Source organism: Mauremys mutica, chromosome 11 (genome assembly GCF_020497125.1).
Source record: "Mauremys mutica isolate MM-2020 ecotype Southern chromosome 11, ASM2049712v1, whole genome shotgun sequence".
Taxonomy (NCBI): Eukaryota; Metazoa; Chordata; order Testudines; family Geoemydidae; genus Mauremys; species Mauremys mutica.
In genome coordinates, this window is record NC_059082.1 from 26,873,664 (window position 1) to 26,893,456 (window position 19,793).

The 19,793-nt window shown below is 46.5% G+C and overlaps 2 protein-coding genes across 4 annotated transcripts in view; one reads left to right on the forward strand and one right to left on the reverse strand.

The window, feature by feature from the left end:
- ADAM10 (ADAM metallopeptidase domain 10) overlaps window positions 1–9,343 on the reverse strand; it is a 119,861-nt gene extending 110,518 nt beyond the window's left edge. The window contains exon 1 of the mRNA XM_044978981.1: window positions 9,041–9,343. Within this exon, the coding sequence (XP_044834916.1) occupies window positions 9,041–9,095 (55 nt within the window). The 5' untranslated portion in view covers window positions 9,096–9,343. The remainder of the gene's footprint in view (window positions 1–9,040) is intronic.
- A 3,709-nt stretch (window positions 9,344–13,052) lies between these two features.
- The window catches only part of MINDY2 (MINDY lysine 48 deubiquitinase 2), a 117,427-nt gene continuing 110,686 nt past the window's right edge, over window positions 13,053–19,793 (forward strand). For 2 of the 3 annotated variants that reach the window (XM_044980236.1, XM_044980237.1), the window contains exon 1: window positions 15,615–16,500. In XM_044980236.1, coding sequence (XP_044836171.1) covers window positions 15,814–16,500 — 687 coding nt within the window. In that variant the 5' untranslated portion in view covers window positions 15,615–15,813. Of the gene's footprint in view, window positions 13,072–15,614; window positions 16,501–19,793 lie in introns of those variants that run through there. The other variant, XM_044980238.1, reaches the window with a different exon arrangement.

Below are 19,793 nucleotides of genomic sequence, written 5' to 3' on the forward strand. Positions count from 1 at the left end.
TCGGGCAGCCCCTGAGCCAGCACTGGTGGCTTCAAGAAGTCATGGAGGTCACGGAAAGTCATGGAATCCATCATTTCTGTGACAGACAATGCAGCCTTAAACATAAGATACGACACATTGCTCTGTGTCACAAATGTTGTTCCAAGACAGGTGAAAACTTGCTAGCATTAATTACAGAGGTCATGAAATACGGTAAAGTAGTAGCAGGGTAAGTTCAAAGACTGGGCAGGAAGGGAAAAGTACCAAAAATGACTAAAAATATTACCACCACATTGTTAAACGATGTTCAGTGTGCATCCATATGAACAACTTTCACGAATTTTATAAACCCCCAGTAAGTGACATTTTTGTTAATCCTAATCCTCACACTCCCTATTTCCCTCATAGCTTCAAGCCACCTTCGCACCCTCCTAATTCTGAGCTACTGACGCGTAACAGACACAACTGGGGGACTTAGTTACAGTAGTTCAGCCACTGGTTACCTATGGGCACCATCAGTACAGCACTACGTGCTACAGCTTCACTCTTTTCTGCCAGGATTTATGGGAGGAGAGGACATCTGTGACTGCCTTCCTCACTTCCCAGGCTGGGAGAATTCCTCCTTGGGCAGATCCAGATTTTAGAGCCTCTTTTTCACCACACTAGCCCTTTTACCTGGCTTGCGGAGGATGAAAAATCTCACCCATTCTGTTTATTCATCTGTAAAGCTCTTGATAGAGAATATATTATGATACATCATGGCTGTTTGGTGGTCTATGAAAAATGAGTTAGTACTCAGTCTGTTCCTAATAAATAACCCTGCCACACCACACAGTTACCATCACTGACCGCTCTGTAATCAATCCCAGTAGAGGGATTAGAGTAGTCCTAGAAGTAGTCCTTTCATATCACAATTGAAGTACCTTGGCAGGGTGGTCTGAAGTTTGCACAGCTGTCTGTGGTACAGTACAGCCACAGAATTATGAACACCTCAGGAATGGAGGTTGTTTGTAACTCTGAAATGTTCGTAATTCTGAACAAAACGTTATGGTTGTTCTTTCAAAAGTTTGCAACTGAACATTGACTTACTACAGCTTTGAAACTTTACTATGCAGAAGAAAAATGCAGCTTTTAACCATCTTAACGTAAACAAAACAAGCACAGAAACCGTTTCCTTGCCCTGTCAATTTTTTAAGCTTTCATTTTATTTTTTTTTAGTAATTTACGTTTAACGCAGTACTGTACAGTATTTGCTTTTGGGGGGGGGGGTGTCTCTGCTGCTGCCTGATTGCGAACTTCCAGTTACAAATGAAGTGTGTGGCTAACCAGTCACTTTGTAACTCTTATGTTAAGAACTCTGAGGTTCTACTGTACTACTTTTGTACCTATACCACATCTGTCGCCGGTATTACCCGCCACCTTTCCAGAACACTAAACTTACCATTGTATAAGTGAATTAAGTGGGAAGTATGCCAGGTGTTTGAGGAGAAATTAAATGTGAACATGCTCCACCCCTTACACTTCACCCAAAAAACTGCTTTATGTGGAAAATTGTGTGATAAGCTTATGTTAACATATTACAATTATTAGCCTAAATAGTTTCACTGAAACAATGCAAATGTCATATATGCAGGTGTGACTGCAGCTGAAAAATTGCAGCATTGTGCACTGTAGTGAGGCGGCCTGGCTCCCGACGGCCCCAGAGAGGGAGGAACCGGAACAGCCACCTCAGTGGGCGGAGCCACTGCCACTTGTTCCCGCCCCCCAGAAGTCAAGGGGCGGGACAGGAAGTATAAAAGCCCGGCCTCAGCGCTCAGTTGAAGCCCAGCGGCCGGAGAGGACAGACGTTCCTGATCGGGCTCCTGCTGGACCGAGCCAGGTACCCTGACGCGGACGGACCGAGCCTCCCTCGAGCCAGGTATCCTGACGTAGACCGACCGAGCCTCCCTCGAGCCAGGTACCCCGAGGTGGACTGGCCGAGCCTGCCCCGAGCCCGGTACCCCGAGGAGCGGCCCCCGGACCCGAGTCCGAAGGAGCAGCCTGACCTAGACCGCCTTCAGCACGCCGAGGAGCCCATGGTGTGGGACCCCGCTGCCGAGCCCAGCGACGAGCAGGTACCCGAGGAGGGGGAGATGGAGTGTAGCCCGGGGGTAGCCGAACCCTGTCCGGCTGAGGGCACTGACGTGCCCATGTCAGTGTGTTGCGGCCAGGATCCCCACTGACTGCAGCGGATCCACGCCGCTGCTAGGGCCCCGGGCTGGGACACAGTGGAGTGGGTGGGCCTGTGTCCCCCCTGCCACCCCACTCACGGGTGGCAGACTCCCCCTCCTACCAGCGTTCAGGCAGAGAAGCCTACACTTACCTGCTGTGGCTCAGCGCCTGCTACAAGGACCTGAGCCCTGAACTGTACCTGGTGTTGCTCAGCCCTGCCCGAGGGCCTGAGCCCCTTTGAACTATTGTGGTTGCCCCGCCCCGACCTAGGGCTTGGGCTTCGGACTGGGTTACTGCTCAGCTCCTGAGACAAGGACCTGAGCCCCTGAGACTATTATTCCTGCTCAGCTCCTGAGGCAAGGACCTGAGCCCCTGAGACTATTATTCCTGCTCAGCTCCTGAGGCAAGGACCTGAGCCCCTGAGACTATTATTCCTGCTCAGCTCCTGAGGCAAGGACCTGAGCCCCTGAGACTATTATTCCTGCTCAGCTCCTGAGGCAAGGACCTGAGCCCTAAAACCTAGTACTAAGTGTTTGGTGCCCCGCCCTGACTGAGGGCCTGGGCTTGCTAGTGCCCCTGTGTGTTCAGCTCCTGCTGAGAGGATCTGAGCTCAGAACTGCTGTGTTACTGCCCCGCCCTGATTGAGGGCCTGGGCGTAGCTTATTAACTTTGCTGTTGCTCAGCCTGCAGGAAGGATCTGAGCCCCCTGGACTCTTGTGTGCTGCCCCGCCCTGAGCTAGGGCTTGGGCCTACTAACTTTGTGATTGCTCCGCTCCGGCTACAAGGACCAGAACTTAGAACTGATTGGCTGCCCCGCCCTGACTGAGGGCTGGGGCCCATTGACTTTATTGGTGCTCAGCCTGCAGGAAGGATCTGAGCCTAGAACTAGTGTTTGCTGCCCCGCCCTGACTGAGGGCTGGGGCTCATTGCAGTAACCGTGTGCCTTTTGTACAGCCCCTGCCTGAGGGGCAGAACCCCGAGACCTTCAGAACCCGGAGACTGATTTGGGCCGTGTAGTGAGGCGGCCTGGCTCCCGACGGCCCCTGAGAGGGCACGGCCCCAACACTGGACTATTACACGCACGCACATATTTAGATTAAAAATCTGGCCTCTGCCACTAAAAATTAGAGTTATACTAATAACACTGTTCTTTCCTACTTTAAACAGTGGCACTCACATCAGTAGTTTCTCTGGGATGCACCATATGTGCCCACAACAATAATTAGCAATGACTAGGACTGCAGATTTGTCATGGTATTTTTTGATCAAAAAAACTGATCACAGCAAATTTAGTAAAAGTCACAGGATACTATATTTACTGTGACTGCTCTCTGCTTTGATAAAAAATGCCCTCCTTGCCCCCCTGGGGGGAATGAACCATCTTCCATCCCGGCAAAGGGCAGGGATTAGGGTTATGTGGAGGCAAGGCCTGGGGTGGGAGCTGGAGAGTTAGCTCAATTAGTGGAGGTGGTGCCCTGCTCTAGGCATTATGAACATGCACTGCACAACCCAAACAGAGGGGCGGGCTGGCCAGACCTGAGCAGCTCTTAACCTGGTATGTCAGGTCACAAAACAAAGAGCTGGGAGCAAGGCCCAGGCCCACTGGACAAGAGATGTTGCTGTAAGATGAGTCTCAGACACAAAAAAGCAATAGACAAAGAGGAAAATTTAGCTATCTATGACATTTTCCATGGCATGACAAACCTGCAGCACAAGTGATAACCCCCAAATCTGTGGAATTTTATTCAATAGTATATAGAGTTAAAGACATGAGTAAAGAAGTTAAACTAATATCACTAAACAGTTTACTATAGATTTCAGACTCTAATAATTAACATTTATAGTTGGTATGATCAGATTTCTATAACATTGGCATGCAATTTCATAGTTCACAAGACTAAGTGGAAAAGTTCCTCAGCACTTTCATGAAGATGTTATAAATCACTGTTATGAATAAAATACAATCTCTCATCTGCAAAGCATACAGTAATCCTCATTATAATCTACTGAACTCAAAACTACATTGAGGACTACACAGATTATTTGATAGTAAGACAAGTCCTAGTTTGAAGTCAGTAGCTCAAACCCAATCCAAAAAAGCCAAAAGTCAATACAAAATTTGATGTATGACTGACAGACTATTTGAAACTGGTTAACAGTCCTCAGCCTAGTTCCGACAGGACAGCTGTCCACATTGCAAGAGTCATCATTGATTGGCAGCTTTGTAAATGTCAGCATAGGGAATGAACTACTCATCACAGGAGAGATTCTGTCTTCAGCTGAAGACAGAGGTACATTAGAGAAGACTTGCAAAAAATCCCATTTGTAACTGGACTGGTAAATGTTTATGAAAACCTATTTGCTCATGTGAAGATAACATTTAACCTTCCATCAAGGTGAAAGGTTGAACAGAATTTTACAAAGCTGCATTAAGAGGGAAGCTTGCATTGCTGCTTCGAGCTAAAGAGAACTTCCGTATTCTGCACTGTCATGCTGCTTTCTCCAGTAGAAAAGATAAGAAATTTCTTAAAGTGACACAAACATTTCTTTTTAGCTTCTACTGTTACAGTTAAAGTTTAAGGATACGTCTATATAGAGTTGGCATGTAGAAAACTGGGCTATAAATCTACAGTGCTCTAAAATGCCATGCTCCAACTCGCCATGTGGACCCTGCTACTGTGCACTTAAAGTTCCATATACATTTCCCAAGAACACTGTAGATTTACACCCCATCTTGCCACATACTAAGTAGCTGTATAGACAAGCTCTCGTATTACTGAAAGAGAAGAGTATACTTTCAGTGTGTTTACTTTATACTTAGTGTGCTATCAAATGTAGTTTCATTGTTTTGCTGTTTGTGTATGCCCTTCATATAGAAACAGGAGAAAAACAGAAAATAGGAAACTGATTTTAAGTTCACAAGAATACAAATTTAGTACCTGAAGCTACCTTTAACTCATTTGAAACTGATTAGAGATTTCAAGTTGATAGTGTTCCCTCACAACAACAAGCTTTTTAGATAAACCTTTGGGAAAAAAGATTTCATATATTATATCCCCATATAAATTTGCATCATACTAGGATTAAGAGTGAGTTTTAAGACTCTTTGCAGGCTCTTACTCAGGTGTTGCTTCTAAGGGCTTGTCTACACTTCCATTTTATAGTGCTCTAACTTGCTGGCTCAGGGGGGTGATTTTTCACCCCCTTGATTGCAGCAAGTCTGAGCGACTTAAAGCACTAGTGTAGAGAGGTTCCCAGCGCTGCTTGCAGCGCACGGAGCTAATCCCCTTGTGGTGCTCTCTCCCACACTTGCACTTCAAAGCGCTGCCGTGGGAACGTTCCCGCGGCAGCACTTTGAAATTTCCAATGTAGACATACCCTAAATTCCCTCTCCCCATCACACACAAAACCCTCTCACATGAGGTTGGTGATGCTTTAAATCCTAGCTGTCTGGCTGGGGCTATAGATTAGAGCATAAGTGCCACTTTTGTTCGGGCTGGTAACACACCCGCTCTGCAGTGAGGATGCAGACTAAATCTCTTAAAATGCCAATATTCCTCCAAAGGTCTTCCCACAATTCCACCCATGTGCCCACAAGGACAGACAAGTTCTCTCACAATTCGCTGCAAAAGAATCAGAGCAGCTCAGCTAACCACAGCACAAAGAAGAACGGAATATACCCCCAGAAGTCCTAGTGACATGAGCGAACACAGCACTTGTAAGGATATAGTAACTCAGGTATAGCTTTGTAGTATGGCTCACAACTGGATGAGGCCAACCCAGATCCTTAAACCTGTGTGCCAATCACACAGGTTAACTTTACAGGCCAAAAGTACAGCCAGGCCCATTTTCTATCCCACACTTTTCTGTCCCTCAACCAGAAGGCCAAGGACTATATTCATCTTCTTTGAAGACTGGAAGCAACTCCCTAGAACAATTTACAAAGTGACAGTACTTTTTAAAAAGTGGAACCCAACCAAAACCAGTTATCACTGGATACTGAACATGTATCCAGTTTAAGTGGTTTTCTAAACAAACTTTGTGTCAAGCAAGGTGGAGCCATTTAACTGAAGTTGATTTGTCAAATGACTTTTTTAAAAAAAGAAAAAATATTCATTTAAATCAAGTTAAGGCTTTCAAATCAGTTTTACAAAATTTGTGTTACTACTACAGTTTTAGATTACAATTTATAACTAAACAATAAACGTCGCTCCTTTTGATGCCAGTATTGATAAATATATTTAAATTTCACAGAACTGTTATGATCAAAAAACCCCAATACACTGAGAATTAAGGACCTAATCTTGCTAATACTTAAGCAGGTACAGTCATTTCAATACATCAAGGCTAGTGTATTTTACTGAAAGCTTATTTTAGTAGCATAAAACTGTTGTAATTTGCATATTAAAAGTTCTTAGTTTTGTACTTTTAATATTTAAGCATTCTGAGGGTGGGATTTTAAAAGTCACCTAAGTAACTGAAGAGCATAAATCCTAATGACTTTGGACTGTAAACACTGATGAAGGACCACTTTCTTGACTTGTGTAAATTCGTTATACTGAAAGGTGGTATTGGTTGCAAATGGAACGTTGGCAATTTGTTTCTCAATTTTGTATGAGTTTGTGTTTGAGTTTTTACCTTTGTCAATTCACTTTTTACATAGTTCTTTTTGTACGAGTTTGCGCTTTTTAACAGTTATAATAAGGTTAACCTACAAAAATAACTACAGCACATCCACTGTACAATGAAAAGTAAATAAACATGAAAATAAAAAAAATAAAAAAAAAATTGATTTTTTTTAAATATTTGTATCTTCTATACCTCCAACATATAATGCAAAACTGAGAATACCTGATCCATGTCACATGCATCATTGGTGGGGGAGGGAGGGAGGAGAATGGATACCAACATCAATCCCACTATGTTACTTATCCTACTGAGGATTATGTTTACACACAAAAATATAGGCCACAAGTTTTATATATTTCCCAAACCAATAAAATATATATATAAATAGGACCCCATTCCTCGTTCATTGGCTAATCTGAATATGAATTTTCAAAATAAAATGGACAGATCTAGACCTAAAATTGGTATCCCGTGAATTTACTTTTGCTTTTGTACATTCTAAGTTTACTCTTAGTGTACTTTAATCCTTTCAATAGGAAGCTTTTTTTATTTTTAAGAACAGAGGATGAACTATCTCAAATGCTCCTAGTGTCAGGACAATTTAATCAACTGATATAAAGTGTTGAGGAAAAACCCTTGAATAGTACTCAAAAACATTCTTGTTTAAAAACGTAATGTCCTAATATTCGCAAATTTACAAGAACGTTAGTAGGAAAACTTGGTCTATATTCTGACCTATATGAAGTACTAGATACTGCTATATTACTGTGTGTTTTGACAACAAACTGGGGTGCTCTCTCAGCTCTATCTTAGTTTTTAGACAAAGCCAACAGAAAAATACTTCTATGTTCTGAAGTTTTCCCTCTAACTACTTCAAAATGGTTTTATTACAATTCATCCAAAATGCCATCTTTTGCACAATCCCATTAATACTGAAATGTACAGAAACAGAGCTCAGACAAACAATAAGCGCCAAACAAGCAGAAGTCCCTTATCAACTACTCCACCCATCCCTCCACCAACGGCTCCATCTATGCTGCCATTAACCCTTCCATTTCCCGAGTCATCAAAAAACAAACAAAAAAACCACAACCACTCTCCCCATATATCTTCCTAATCCCAAAGTGCCTTTCATAGTCATTATAAAAACTGTGTCAAACACAATAGCACTTCTTCCAAGGCTAGGGTTCCCTGGCCTGGGACAGAGTTTACAGTCCCATTCCAGGAAATCCCCGCTTTTATATTCTATTTCCACAGCAGAAAAGGGAGCTCCAACTTCTTTCATTAACCATACTTCCGCCTTTAAAAACGCAAGTGACCTCAAAAACTGGGAAATTATTACATAGAAACTGGAGCTTTAAGAAGTGTTAACAAACAGCTAATCATCTTCCCGGGCCTCTAAAACACAATAACTTTCAACTTCCAACCACTCTACTTTCTCTTGAAGATTTCTTCCTTTTGGGGGTGGTAGAGGGGGAGGATGTTCTAGCTACTTTACATCTTTTATGTGCCTAAAAGTAGTTTGGGGAGGTTTACTGCATGCCTTGTTGAGGGGGAAAGACGATTCACCAGGCAACAACCCACCCCCATGCTCTGCTGTTTGTGCGCCTTGTTCTCTCAAACACAGACCATCTTATCGCTCCCGTCACACAGCGGGCGGGGGAGGAAGATTTAGAGAGAACAACAGGGAATGAGCCTGGGCAATCACAGATCCTGAGGCCACAAAGGAAGTCCCAGGGGCCGAGGGGAAGGGAAGTCAGACCCAGCCTAGGAACCGCGGGGCAGAAAACAAAACCCAGCGGAGGGATTTTTCGGGGGAGAAAGAGGAAGAGGAAGAATTCAGCCCGGTGACCTGCGGGGAGGAGAATCACCGGGAGGTCCGGGGACTGGACTCATCCCAGTAACGGGGGTGGGGGGAGAGCCCGGACAGGAAGGTCTGGATCCGGCCCAGAAATCTGGCGGGGGAGGGAAAGAGAAGCGCCCCCGGCTCTAACCCCGGCCTGACATGCGGTAACTCAAGGGAAAATTTCGGGCCCGGGAAGCGGGGCCCAGATCCGCTCCAAAGCCGGGAGCCAGGAATTGGAAGAGGCCCCGGGCTCCCTGCGAGGCTAGAAATGGGGGAGACGCGGAGCGCCACCCCCGGCCTCGAGCACCCCCCTCACTCGCCCCCAACAAGGAGCGGCAGACACACCGCGCGGTGCCAGGCCCGGCCAGTCCCTACCTCCGGCTCCGGCCGCCAAGGAGAAGAACAGGATTATCGCCCCCACCAGCACCATCTTCGCCTGACCCAGGCCCCGCCGCCGCTTCCTCCTAACCGCAGCGCATCCGCTCCGGCCAGGGACTGGGATCGGGAGGGGCGGCTAGGCGCTTCCCCTCGTTTGGCCGCCGCACAGGCAGATGCTTCCGCCCGCTCCTCCAACCCTCGACTCGGCGGCTCGTTCCACCTCAGCGCCCGCCCGGCAGCGCGCCCCGCTCCTGGAGCCACAGCCACTCTCTCTCCGCCGCCCTCCCCCCGCGCGACGCCAGCACCGGGGGGGCGGGGCTCGGGGGGGCACGCCCACAGCGCGCGATCGGCCACACCCCGACCCCACGCTCAGACCCGCCTCCTCCCACGTGGTACAGGGAGCCCCCGAACCAGACCCAAGCGTCGGGGCGTTGCTGGAAAATAGTGTCCCCCGCTGTCTTAAAGGGACAGCGTCCCCCCCTTCATTGTTCGGGCAGAGGCGCTGGCGTGGGAGGCGCACGCGCAGCACCATGCATTAGCAGCGCACTGTAAAGACTGTCGCTGCACCGACAGAGGTGCTGCGCAAGGTGCAAACTGCAAGCGGACGTCTACGCCCCCTTGCCCAACTGTACAGCCTCCTTCTCCCAATACGCGCCTCCCCTACATTCAGCAGGAGCTGTCCGGGGGAGCGGAGCTCCCGTAAATATTTTCAAATCCCCTGGAGTTTTTTATAGCGTGGGGGTGAAGGGCCGGGAAATACTCTAAGAATTTAAGCCCTACAATTTAACCCACAATGAAAGGGGCTTCCTCAACTAAAGCCAGATCTCCGTAGGCGATTGATCGAATTACCTTCTCCCCCCGCACCTTTGGTGCGTGAAGCCTCCCGAGTCCCCGTGCTATTCCTCCTCTTGCCTTTTTCCCTGGGCAAACGTGGCTAGTCTTGATTCCTCGCTTTCTGATTCTGCATGTAGAAACAATAGGCCCAAGAGTTAAGGACCCCTTTATTGCGTTATATTGTTAGGAAGGTCAGACCCAATACGTGCTCAATACGTGCCCCAAAAGTATCCTCTTTCTAAGTAGCCAACACCATGTGCTCAATGGGAAGGTGCAAGAAACCCCAGAGGCAGTGCTAGCCCATTAGGGGCCCTATGCAGGAATATTTCCTTCCCCTCTCCAACAATAAAAAGCAAATATCCCCCCCCCTCCCTTGAGCTGCTCAGGACCCTAAGCAATTGCTTCATCTGCTTTTGCCTAGTGCCTGGCCAACTCTTCTCCATAGTCAGACAGCCCTGCTGACAGCAATTCCGGGCACAAGCCACCTCAGTCCACCTGACAATTGGGCAATTCTGCGCCTGCGCTGGCTGGTGCCCAGTGAGCTGCCAGCTACACTACTGGGCACACTCTTCCAGCACAGCCAGGGCTCTAACATGCCTGCCCCGTAGGGTTGCCAACTGTCTAATCCAGCAAACCCAAAGACCCTTGCCCTGCCCCTGCAACCACACCCCTGCCCCACCCCTTCTCCAAGGCCCCGCCTCCAGCTCACTCCACCCCCCTCCCTCCATCGCTTGCTCTCCGGCACCCTCACTCACTTTCACCAGGCTGGGGCAGGGGGTTGGAGTGCAGGCTCTGGGAGGGAGTTTCAGTTCAGGAGGGGATGAGGGTTTGGGCTCTGGGAGGGATTTTCGATGTGGGCTCTAGGCTGGGGCAGGGGTTTGGGGTGCAGCACTTACCTCGGGTGGCTCCCGAAAGCAATTGCCCCCTTTGCCCCCCCCCCCGCCATCGGGCCTGTAGGCAGATATTCAATAATTCCGTTTTGATTAAGAGCTCATCTTAATAGTAGTTAGAAATTGGCTTAAACCCTGAAGCACAAGGTTTTATATCCCTTCAAAAAAATAGATTTGGATATTCTTTTTGTGTTTATAAAAGTCCAAGCCCTCTTTCAGCCTTACTAAATTCTTGGCCTCAACCACATATGTGGCAATAAGTTCTGCACTCTAATTGCACATTATGTGAAACAGTATTTGTTTTTATCAGTTTTACATTTGTTGCCTTTCAATTTCATTGTCCCCTTGTTCTAGTGTTATGTGGAAATGCATGGTAAGACTATGGAAGTCATTGGCACAGGATATTACTGAGGCAAAAATTTAGCAAGATTTAAAGAGGGATTGGACATTAATATGAACAACAAGAATATTGTAATAATTAATGCTAAAATAGCAAGTTTTGGAAGGGACCTTCATGATTCAGGGTTTAACAGTCTTCTCATAGTTTTCTTTGGACTTGACTAACCTAAATAATTTTGTGTCATCTACAAATTTTTCCATCCCTTTTTTCAGGTAATTAATAAATATATTAATCAATACTGGTGCTTGTATAGAAACTAGAAGTATTTTAATTTAAACCTTCTACAATGATGAAAAATTACCATTTATTATTAGTCTTTGTTTTCTGTCTCTTGGCCAGTTTTTGATCTAAGACAATACTTTACTTCTGACACTATGAGTATTTAGTATCAGAGGGGTAGCCGTGTTAGTCTGGATCTGTAAAAGCAGCAAAGAGTCCTGTGGCACCTTATAGACTAACAGACGTTTTGGAGCATGAGCTTTCATGGGTGAATACCCATGGACATGCATCTGACAAAGTGGGTATTCACCCACAAAAGCTCATGCTCCAAAACGTCTATTAGTCTATAAGGTGCCACAGGACTCTTTGCTGCTTCATGAGTATTTAGTTTCTTTAGTAGTCTTTTATGGGGACCTTGTGAAAGGACTTTTGAAAATCTAAATAAATTGTCAACAACGTCTCCTTTATCCACTACTTGATTAACCTATTTGAAGAAAATAATCCGTTTCCATTTCCTTCCTCATGTCTTCTTTTTCTCTTCCACAAATCAATTCCACTACTTATTATTCCTCTTCAAATCCATCACCTCTGCATTTTCAATCTCCAGCTTTTCCAACTATGCTCTTGGAGAATGTGGGAGTTAGCCCTATTAATTTTATGAATATTATACATATATCTCTGTGGGCTTGGTGGTTATTGTATTGCTGGCTAAAGAGTGAGTGTTAAACCAGTTTTAGGCTATGGCTACACTGCAGCTTTAGTCAACATAAATTATGTCGTTCAGGATTGTGAATTAGCCACCCCGGGTGACATAACTTATGCCAACTTAAGTGCCAGTATGGACAGTGCTATGTCAGCGGGAGAGTTTCTCCCGCCAACATAGCTACCACCACTTGCATGGCTGGAGTAATTAAGCTGATGGGAGCGCTCTCTACTGTTGGTTTAGAGTGCTTACACTAGAGAGCTTATAATGGTGCAGCCATGCTGGTATTAGCTCTCTAGTGTAGCCAACACCGTAGCCTTATTTAGCTTTGCAGGAAACAAAAATCAACGGCTGTTGACAGCTCCAGTGGCCAATACTCAAAAGCAAAAGAGGTGAAAATTCCTTTGAGGTTTATCTTCACTAATGTGGAATCAGGGTATGATCCCACAAGAAGGTAGGGTAGATTCCAGCTTGAAATTCCAGGGCTTTTGAGGCAGGAACTCTCAACGAAGAGCTTGAAAGTGGTTAAAAAGCTGAGCCTGAGAAGACAAAGGCTCTGCAGAAAAGCAGGCTACAGGTTGGTCCTCCGGAAAATGAGGAAGAGGTTACCAAGGCTAAATCAGGACTAACTGGATGCTGCAGGTGCTAAATTTAGGTAAGACAATATATGTTTAGGCTTTTGTTGTTTTAATCCTTTTTTGTTCTATTTGTTATGTTCCTATGAATAAATAAATACTACTATATTTTGAACAAGCTGTACTCTGTCACTGTATTTACAAACTGGTCACAGCTCCCAGAGAGATGACTTCAGTAGGGGCCAAAGACAGTTGAACCTGCTGAAGAAATATGGTTGGTAAACGGGGTGCTATAACTTGGTGATTCCATCTAAAAGTTAGGTGAATCACAGGATTCCAACTCAGAGAAGTTATAGGTCTGCCACTTGAAAGAGGTGCCTAAAGAAAGACTCAGAGAACAGACAAAGGTATAGCTCACTCCAGAATTGTAACACTCTTAATCTAAACATGCAACCTACTGTCAAATTTCAGTGCTAGTCTCAGATTTATATGTAACTTCTATTGTTGGGTTACTTTGCCAGTTTACATTCAAACTCTGCTGTCAGTTTAGAATGTCCCTATAAGGTAACATAAAATGCTGCTGGATTACAGCAAAATATTTGCTTACGGTTCCTGCTTTCAGGTTACAGTGAGACTATCACATTTGCATGCAACCTCTGTTGTTAGGTCACAGTGCTACTGTCAAATTTAAATATAACCCTCTCCCCACAACTCCCTCAGGTTACAGCACATTTTGTCTGACTTCAGAAATGGTATAGCATTTGTCTGTGATGGTGCTGTTATTTTTTGACCCAATGAGAAAATTATCAAGAAAAATCAACAATAAGCAATTTATAAAAGTGTGTAATTGTTTATTATGCGCTTCTATTGAAAAGGTTTTTTTAAAAAACAGAGGACACAATCCAGTTTTATAGTTTGCTTTTCAGATGTTGTTAACTGTATACTAAAATATCAAACTGATATTTAAATTGTAAAGCTTTGAACACTTGCTTTTAGTTACTATTGTCTTGGCAAAACAGTAGAAGAATATTTTACAGAATAAGTTACAAAGGCTGAGTTACTTTTGAATCAAATGGAAGAGCTGTCTGTAAGAATTATTACATGAGCATATATACAAGGACTTCCATTGCTTCACAGGAAGCTACTCATGCTGAAGTAATTGTTTCCAAAGACTTTAAATAACACCAAAAGAGATGGAGGGATTTTGAGAGTGAGAAACAAAGACAGATAAGAGTACGGAGCAAGTAAATTCGTACCTGCCCCTGCCTCACAAGTCTATATCAACCCTTCATTTTACAAACTCACATTTTTATCTCAGTTGGGGATTTTGCTTAGTATTCAATTTCAATCATGAAGTAACAGTTTTTTTAATGATGGTTTACATTAACCATACATTTATAACATTTTAAAGCATAGATGATTAGTAAACGATAATGCATACCACTGAAACATATATCGAGAAAGGAATATAATTCCCTGGAACTGACATGGTCTCTACTATTTTACGGATGACATTTCTACCAGCTTCCCCAGATCCCTGATATTGATAGGAAGCGAGAACTTTGCAAGGTTTTCATCTTGGTTATGTTACAATTCCTTTTGGAAGAACATAATAGTCCTTTGGTACTAGTCAATGGCTATTAGCCAGGATGGGCAGAGATGGTGTCCCCCCTAGCCTCTGTTTGCCAGAAGCTAGGAATGGGCGACAGGATCACTTGATGATTACTGTTTTGTTCATTCCCTCTGGGGCACCTAGCACTGGCCACTGTCGGAAGACAGGATAATGGGCTAGATCAGGGGTTCTCAAACTAGGGGTTGTGACCTGTCAGGGGGTCACAAGGTTATTACAGGGGGGGGGTCGCAAGCTGTCAGCCTCCACCCCAAACTCCGCTTCATTCCAGCAGTTACAATAGTGTTATAAATTAAATATACTGTTTTAATATATATAAGGGGGGGTCGCAAACAGAGGCTTGCTGTGTGAAAGGAGTCACTAGTACAAAAGTTGGAGAACCACTGGACAAGATGGACCTTTGGCCTGACCCAGTAAAGTCGTTCTTATGTTCTTTGTCACCGCTCAGGAAAGCAGCTGTACTGTGTCTTTAAAAAGGCTGTGACCGGAGCTCTCTGCGCAGGCCCTATGCCCGGAGTTTCAACTTCCTGCAAAATAGTGAGAGACACTTGAAAACGTAATTGTTGTGAGCCCAGATTCCCTTTCGCTGTAGCAGTGTGCGCTGCCCGCTCCTAACACGCTATTCCAGAACTCGTGCGGGGCTTGCAATGAATTAAAAGGTCTTAAAAACTATCTAAGGCACATCTCATTCACACAGCTGTATTGTGCCTTATATTTGTTCACAGCCATCATTAGCAAAGTAACAGAGTAACTTGAGACTGAAAAGCAAACTCTTGTGTCCGGGGAGAGGAAAGCGGCTATTGGCTTTGAAAGGAAAATGTGGATCTCGAAAGACACACAAACACTTCAACCTGTATGATAAAATGGAGAACCCGAGATTAAGTCAGCAAATCGGATATTGCTTGGGAATAGGGAGTCGGCTTTGCAGTTGTTTTTTGGCTTAGAAAACAGGTGCCTGCCCTACGCATCCCGAAGGCACTAGCCATGCACACAATTTCATGGTGGATGTCCACCGGGACATTGCAATTACCACATCCGAACTTGTCAAGCCGGGCTGGCTAGCGCGTTCCTCCTGCTGCTGGGCCCGGCGCGCGCCCCCTGCTCTTAGCACCCCCCGCCCCCGTTCCCTCGGGCTCGCGCCGCTGGGCCGCGCGCATTTCCGCGCCGCTCCCTCTCGGACTCAAACCTGTTGGCGCTGCGTATCCTGCTTCTCGCGCCCTGCGCTTCAGCGCACTCGCCTCGCTCTTGTCCCGCCACCTCCAGCGAACAACCAGCTCCTCGCTCCGCCCCCTCCCCGGGCTCAAATCGAGCCTCCGGGCCGCGCCCATCCTGTTCCTCGCGCGCGCTCCCCAGCCCAGCGACGATCCGAAGCTGCTCCCCTCCCACCGACACGTCCTAGGGGCGGTGCCGCGGGGCGGAGCCGTTGCCGCTGTCATGGCGTCCTGGGCGCTGCTGGCGAAGGAACAGCCTCTGCGGAGCCAGTAGAGAGCTGGGCAGGCGGGCGGGCGGCGGGCCGGCCATGGAGAGCTTGGCGCAGCCCCCGCCGCCCCCGGGCGCGCTGAAGAGGGGCGGCGGGGGCCGAATCATCCTGGAGGGGTCAGTGGAGGAAGAGGCGGCGGCTAACGGGGGTAGTGGTCGGGGTGGACCCGTGACTGCTGAGGAGGGCGGCGGGCAGTGGGGTCCTTCCCCTCTGCTTCTTCCCCCGCCTGCCGCGGGCCCCGGGAGGGACTCTCCTCCCGCGCTGGCGTCTCCCGTGCCTGCCACTGAGAGCCGCCGGTCCGCTGCGGGCTGCGCGCAGCCAGCAGTGACTGAGAGCCCTGAGGCGGCTCCTGCCTTGGAGAGCGGCCCCGGGGAGGCCGGCAGCAGCGGCGACCCCAGCCCCCCAGAGGAGGAGTCGCGGAGCTTGGACTCCCTGGAGTCCTTCTCCAACCTGCACTCCTGCTGCCCGAGCAGCTCCGAGCTCAATAGCGATGCCGAGGAGGTGGTGGCGGCGGGAGCAGAGGGCAAGGCCCCGAGCCCCGGAGGAGATGGGCCCACGGCGGCGGCTCAGCTCTTGTCTACCTCTAAGGAGCGCTTTCCTGGCCAGTCGGTCTATCACATCAAGTGGGTCCGCTGGAAGGAGGAGAACACGCCGATCATCACCCAGAACGAGAACGGGCCCTGCCCGCTGCTGGCCATCATGAACGTGCTGCTGCTGGCTTGGAAGGTATCGTATCCCCCGGGCCGGGAGTAATTGACAATGTCTATACCAGCAGTAACGCACCCGAGGCTTCGCGCAGACCCAGTTACAGTCTCTGTGATAGTGGAGATACGCACAGACCCGCACTACATATATCTCACTTCGTGTTATGATTTGTATTGCTCTGGAAACGTATAAGATGCTTCACAAACCTAATAACTATTCATGTAGCTTTGGAAACATGCACGGCACTTCTGTAATTACAAATCTATGTACAGTAGTGTGGAAACGTATACACAGCTATTTATGTCAGACCATATTACTATAGCATTAGAAACTACACCGCTTAAACCCAAGCCTGTTATTGTTTATATGCTTTATATAGCACTTCTCACCCCAAGTGCTGGAAAAAATGCATGGGATCTTGCAAAACAGTTCTATTTGTGTAGCACTGGCAATATAGGTAAGACTGTGTTTTGTAAAGTGCTGCTATTACTTTTTAAATAGCAGTAGTAATGTAGATGGTGCTTCACGAAACAAAAGCATAACAATAATATATTACTGGAAATATGTGTCGCAGTCTACTAAATAGAAATCTATTCTACAAATTCATGGTGATAGGAGCATAAACAACAATTTGCAAAAAAAACAACCCTGTTTTCAGGAGTGCTGGGCCTGTATACTGTTCTTTATAAAATGCAAACCTATTATTGCTGTTTGGCACATTGATAACGGGTATAGTGCTTTACAAAGCACATCCCTAATAGTTACATAGCTGTAATTGTATGAAGCATATTGTAAAGATTCAATATTATTTAGTATTATATATGCCAAGATTGTGCAAAAGACTGGGAACCAGAAACTCCCATGTTCTAATCCTGTCTTGAATAATGATTTCCACTGCAGCCTTGGATAAGTTATTTTAACTTCTGTCTCAATTTCCCCCATCTATAAAATGGGGATAATCCTTATCTACAATTCACAGCATGGTGTTAGGATTGAGATTTGAAAAGGAAGTAGCCATTAATGCTAAGTAGTAATTTGCATTCTGCTTTAAAACCAACCAGAGTGGGTTTCTCCTTTCAAGAGCCAATAATCTAACCCAAACAGATGCACCTGACTGTTATCCCACATACTGTAAGATATTGTGACAGATCAGGGCAGTTGCATCTGTATTTCCCCTTATTGGTCCAGTGAAGGGCACCCACTCTGAGGCTTCTAGCTTCTCAGCCATTTACTTTGTGGGTGGAGACTCTCTCCTCCCCACCCCGACCATGGTTCTTCCAAGATGCACAGTTCTCTGCCTTCATTATGTTGTTCACAGCACAGACAGGTTGCCTGAGGATAACAACTTGCTTTCTCTTCAGAAATGGTTAATGTGTGTAATTACTATAGTTGTAAGTTATGTTACAGGTTATATGTTCATTATAGCTTCAGCTCAGAACAAACACCCAGCCTTATGAGGCCTCAGCAGGCCCAGTCCTTCCATCCCTACCCTAAGGAATGAGGCCCTCTGTGGACCAGTGGACCTGTCTGTTTGCTGGATCAAGAAGAAGGCCCTGAGACAGTTTAAAACAAGGCTGGTTATTCTTTCTGTTGGTCCCTGGAGAATCCATTTTGAGCTAGTGCATACCTCTCCAGATGGGTGGCTTCAAAGGGTTGATAACAGAAGAAGTACATTATCATTCCCCATCCTTACTAGTGAAAGTACATACAAAGACACAGTAATACACAATTGCATTCTTAATACACTGTACACCAAACGTCTTAACCCTCATTCAGTAAGGTGTAACTTAATTCCGTAAAGTTAATCTTAATTCTATAAGGTTTGTTCAGGATATTACCAGTCTGTCACAAGTATCACTCAGGCAATCAGCACAGGAAGGCTTAGTGCAAGAAGTACCGTATATACTCATTCATAAACCGAATTTTTATAGTAAAAAAGGGTAGCACCCCAGAGACAGGGGTTGGCTTATGAACAGGTATAGAGAGGGAGAGGTGGGACACAGCCCCTCCCCCCCCAACAGAGGGAGCAAGGAGAGGCAGCAGAGACAGAAGGGAAGAGGTGGGGCCAGAGTCTCTCCACTTCTGGCCATGCGGCTCTTCCCCCCCCCCCCCCCCCCGCCTCTGAAGCAGCTACAGCTCTGGGTCTGGCAGGCTGCAGCCATGCCACTCGGCCCCGCCCCCCAGAGTACGCTGTGGTTGTGCCGCCCAGGCGCTGGAGCACGCTGTGACCGTACCGCCTGGCCCAGCCCACTGGAACATGCTGCAGCCACGCCACCCAGTCTGGCCTGCCGGAGCAGGCTGTGGCCACACTGTCCAGCCTGCGGGAGCAGCTCTAGCCAGGTCAGAGACATCCACCCCAGATAAGATGGGAAGGGATGGGATGGGGAGAGTGTGGGAGTCCTGGGCTAGGGGTGGGGTCATGTGGGGGGTGGTCACAGGGGTTACTCCCCTGACTCCCAGCTTCTCCTCCCCCAAAAAATTTCCCCACCAGTTGCTGTCCCGGCCCATCAGGGTAAGCAACTGGTGCACAAGGACACTTTGTTTACTTAGGTTTACCTCCGTGCCTGTGGACCCTCAAGGTAAACAAACCATCTCAGCCCACCAGCGGCTTATCCTGATGGCCCGGGAGCCAAAGTTTGCTGACCCCTGAATTGTAGGGTCGGCTTATGAACATGTTATAAACATTTTACATTTTTACTTATTCATCTTGGGGGTGGGGGGGGGGTCCACCTTATAAACGAACCGGCTTATGATCGAGTATATAGGGTAGCTTTTTTGTGGAATTTGAATGAGCAAAGGAAAGATAGTTGGCACACTTGGAGTGGGAGGCTGTTTCAAATGTAGCAGGTGACATGAAAAAAGTAAAGAGCCAAAAGTGGTTAAGAGGTAGGTGTTGGGAATCTTCAGGATGTATAAATGTCAGTGGAGGTTTTACCATTGACTTAAATGGGAGCAGCAGTGGGCCAAATATTCATACAGCTTCGCTACTGATATACAGATATCTTTTGCATGTAGGGTGGCAATCAGGATTATACTATATTATATACCTTCATAGTGAGAAGCGAAATTCAGTGGATCCAGAGTCCAGGGACAAATACACTTGACCTTACAGTAATTTCTGTGGGATCTTTAATGGCCACAGAGAGCAGACAACACTTGTATTTGACTCAGGGAAGATGTCAAAAAACCCCTCAGATCTTCAGTATTTTCATTGAAAAACACAAAGCACAAACATCCTTCAGCTTCAGGTGGCGATGATCTTACAAAGCAAAAACATACTTCTAAAATTAACCCAGATTGTCTCCATCTCTAGA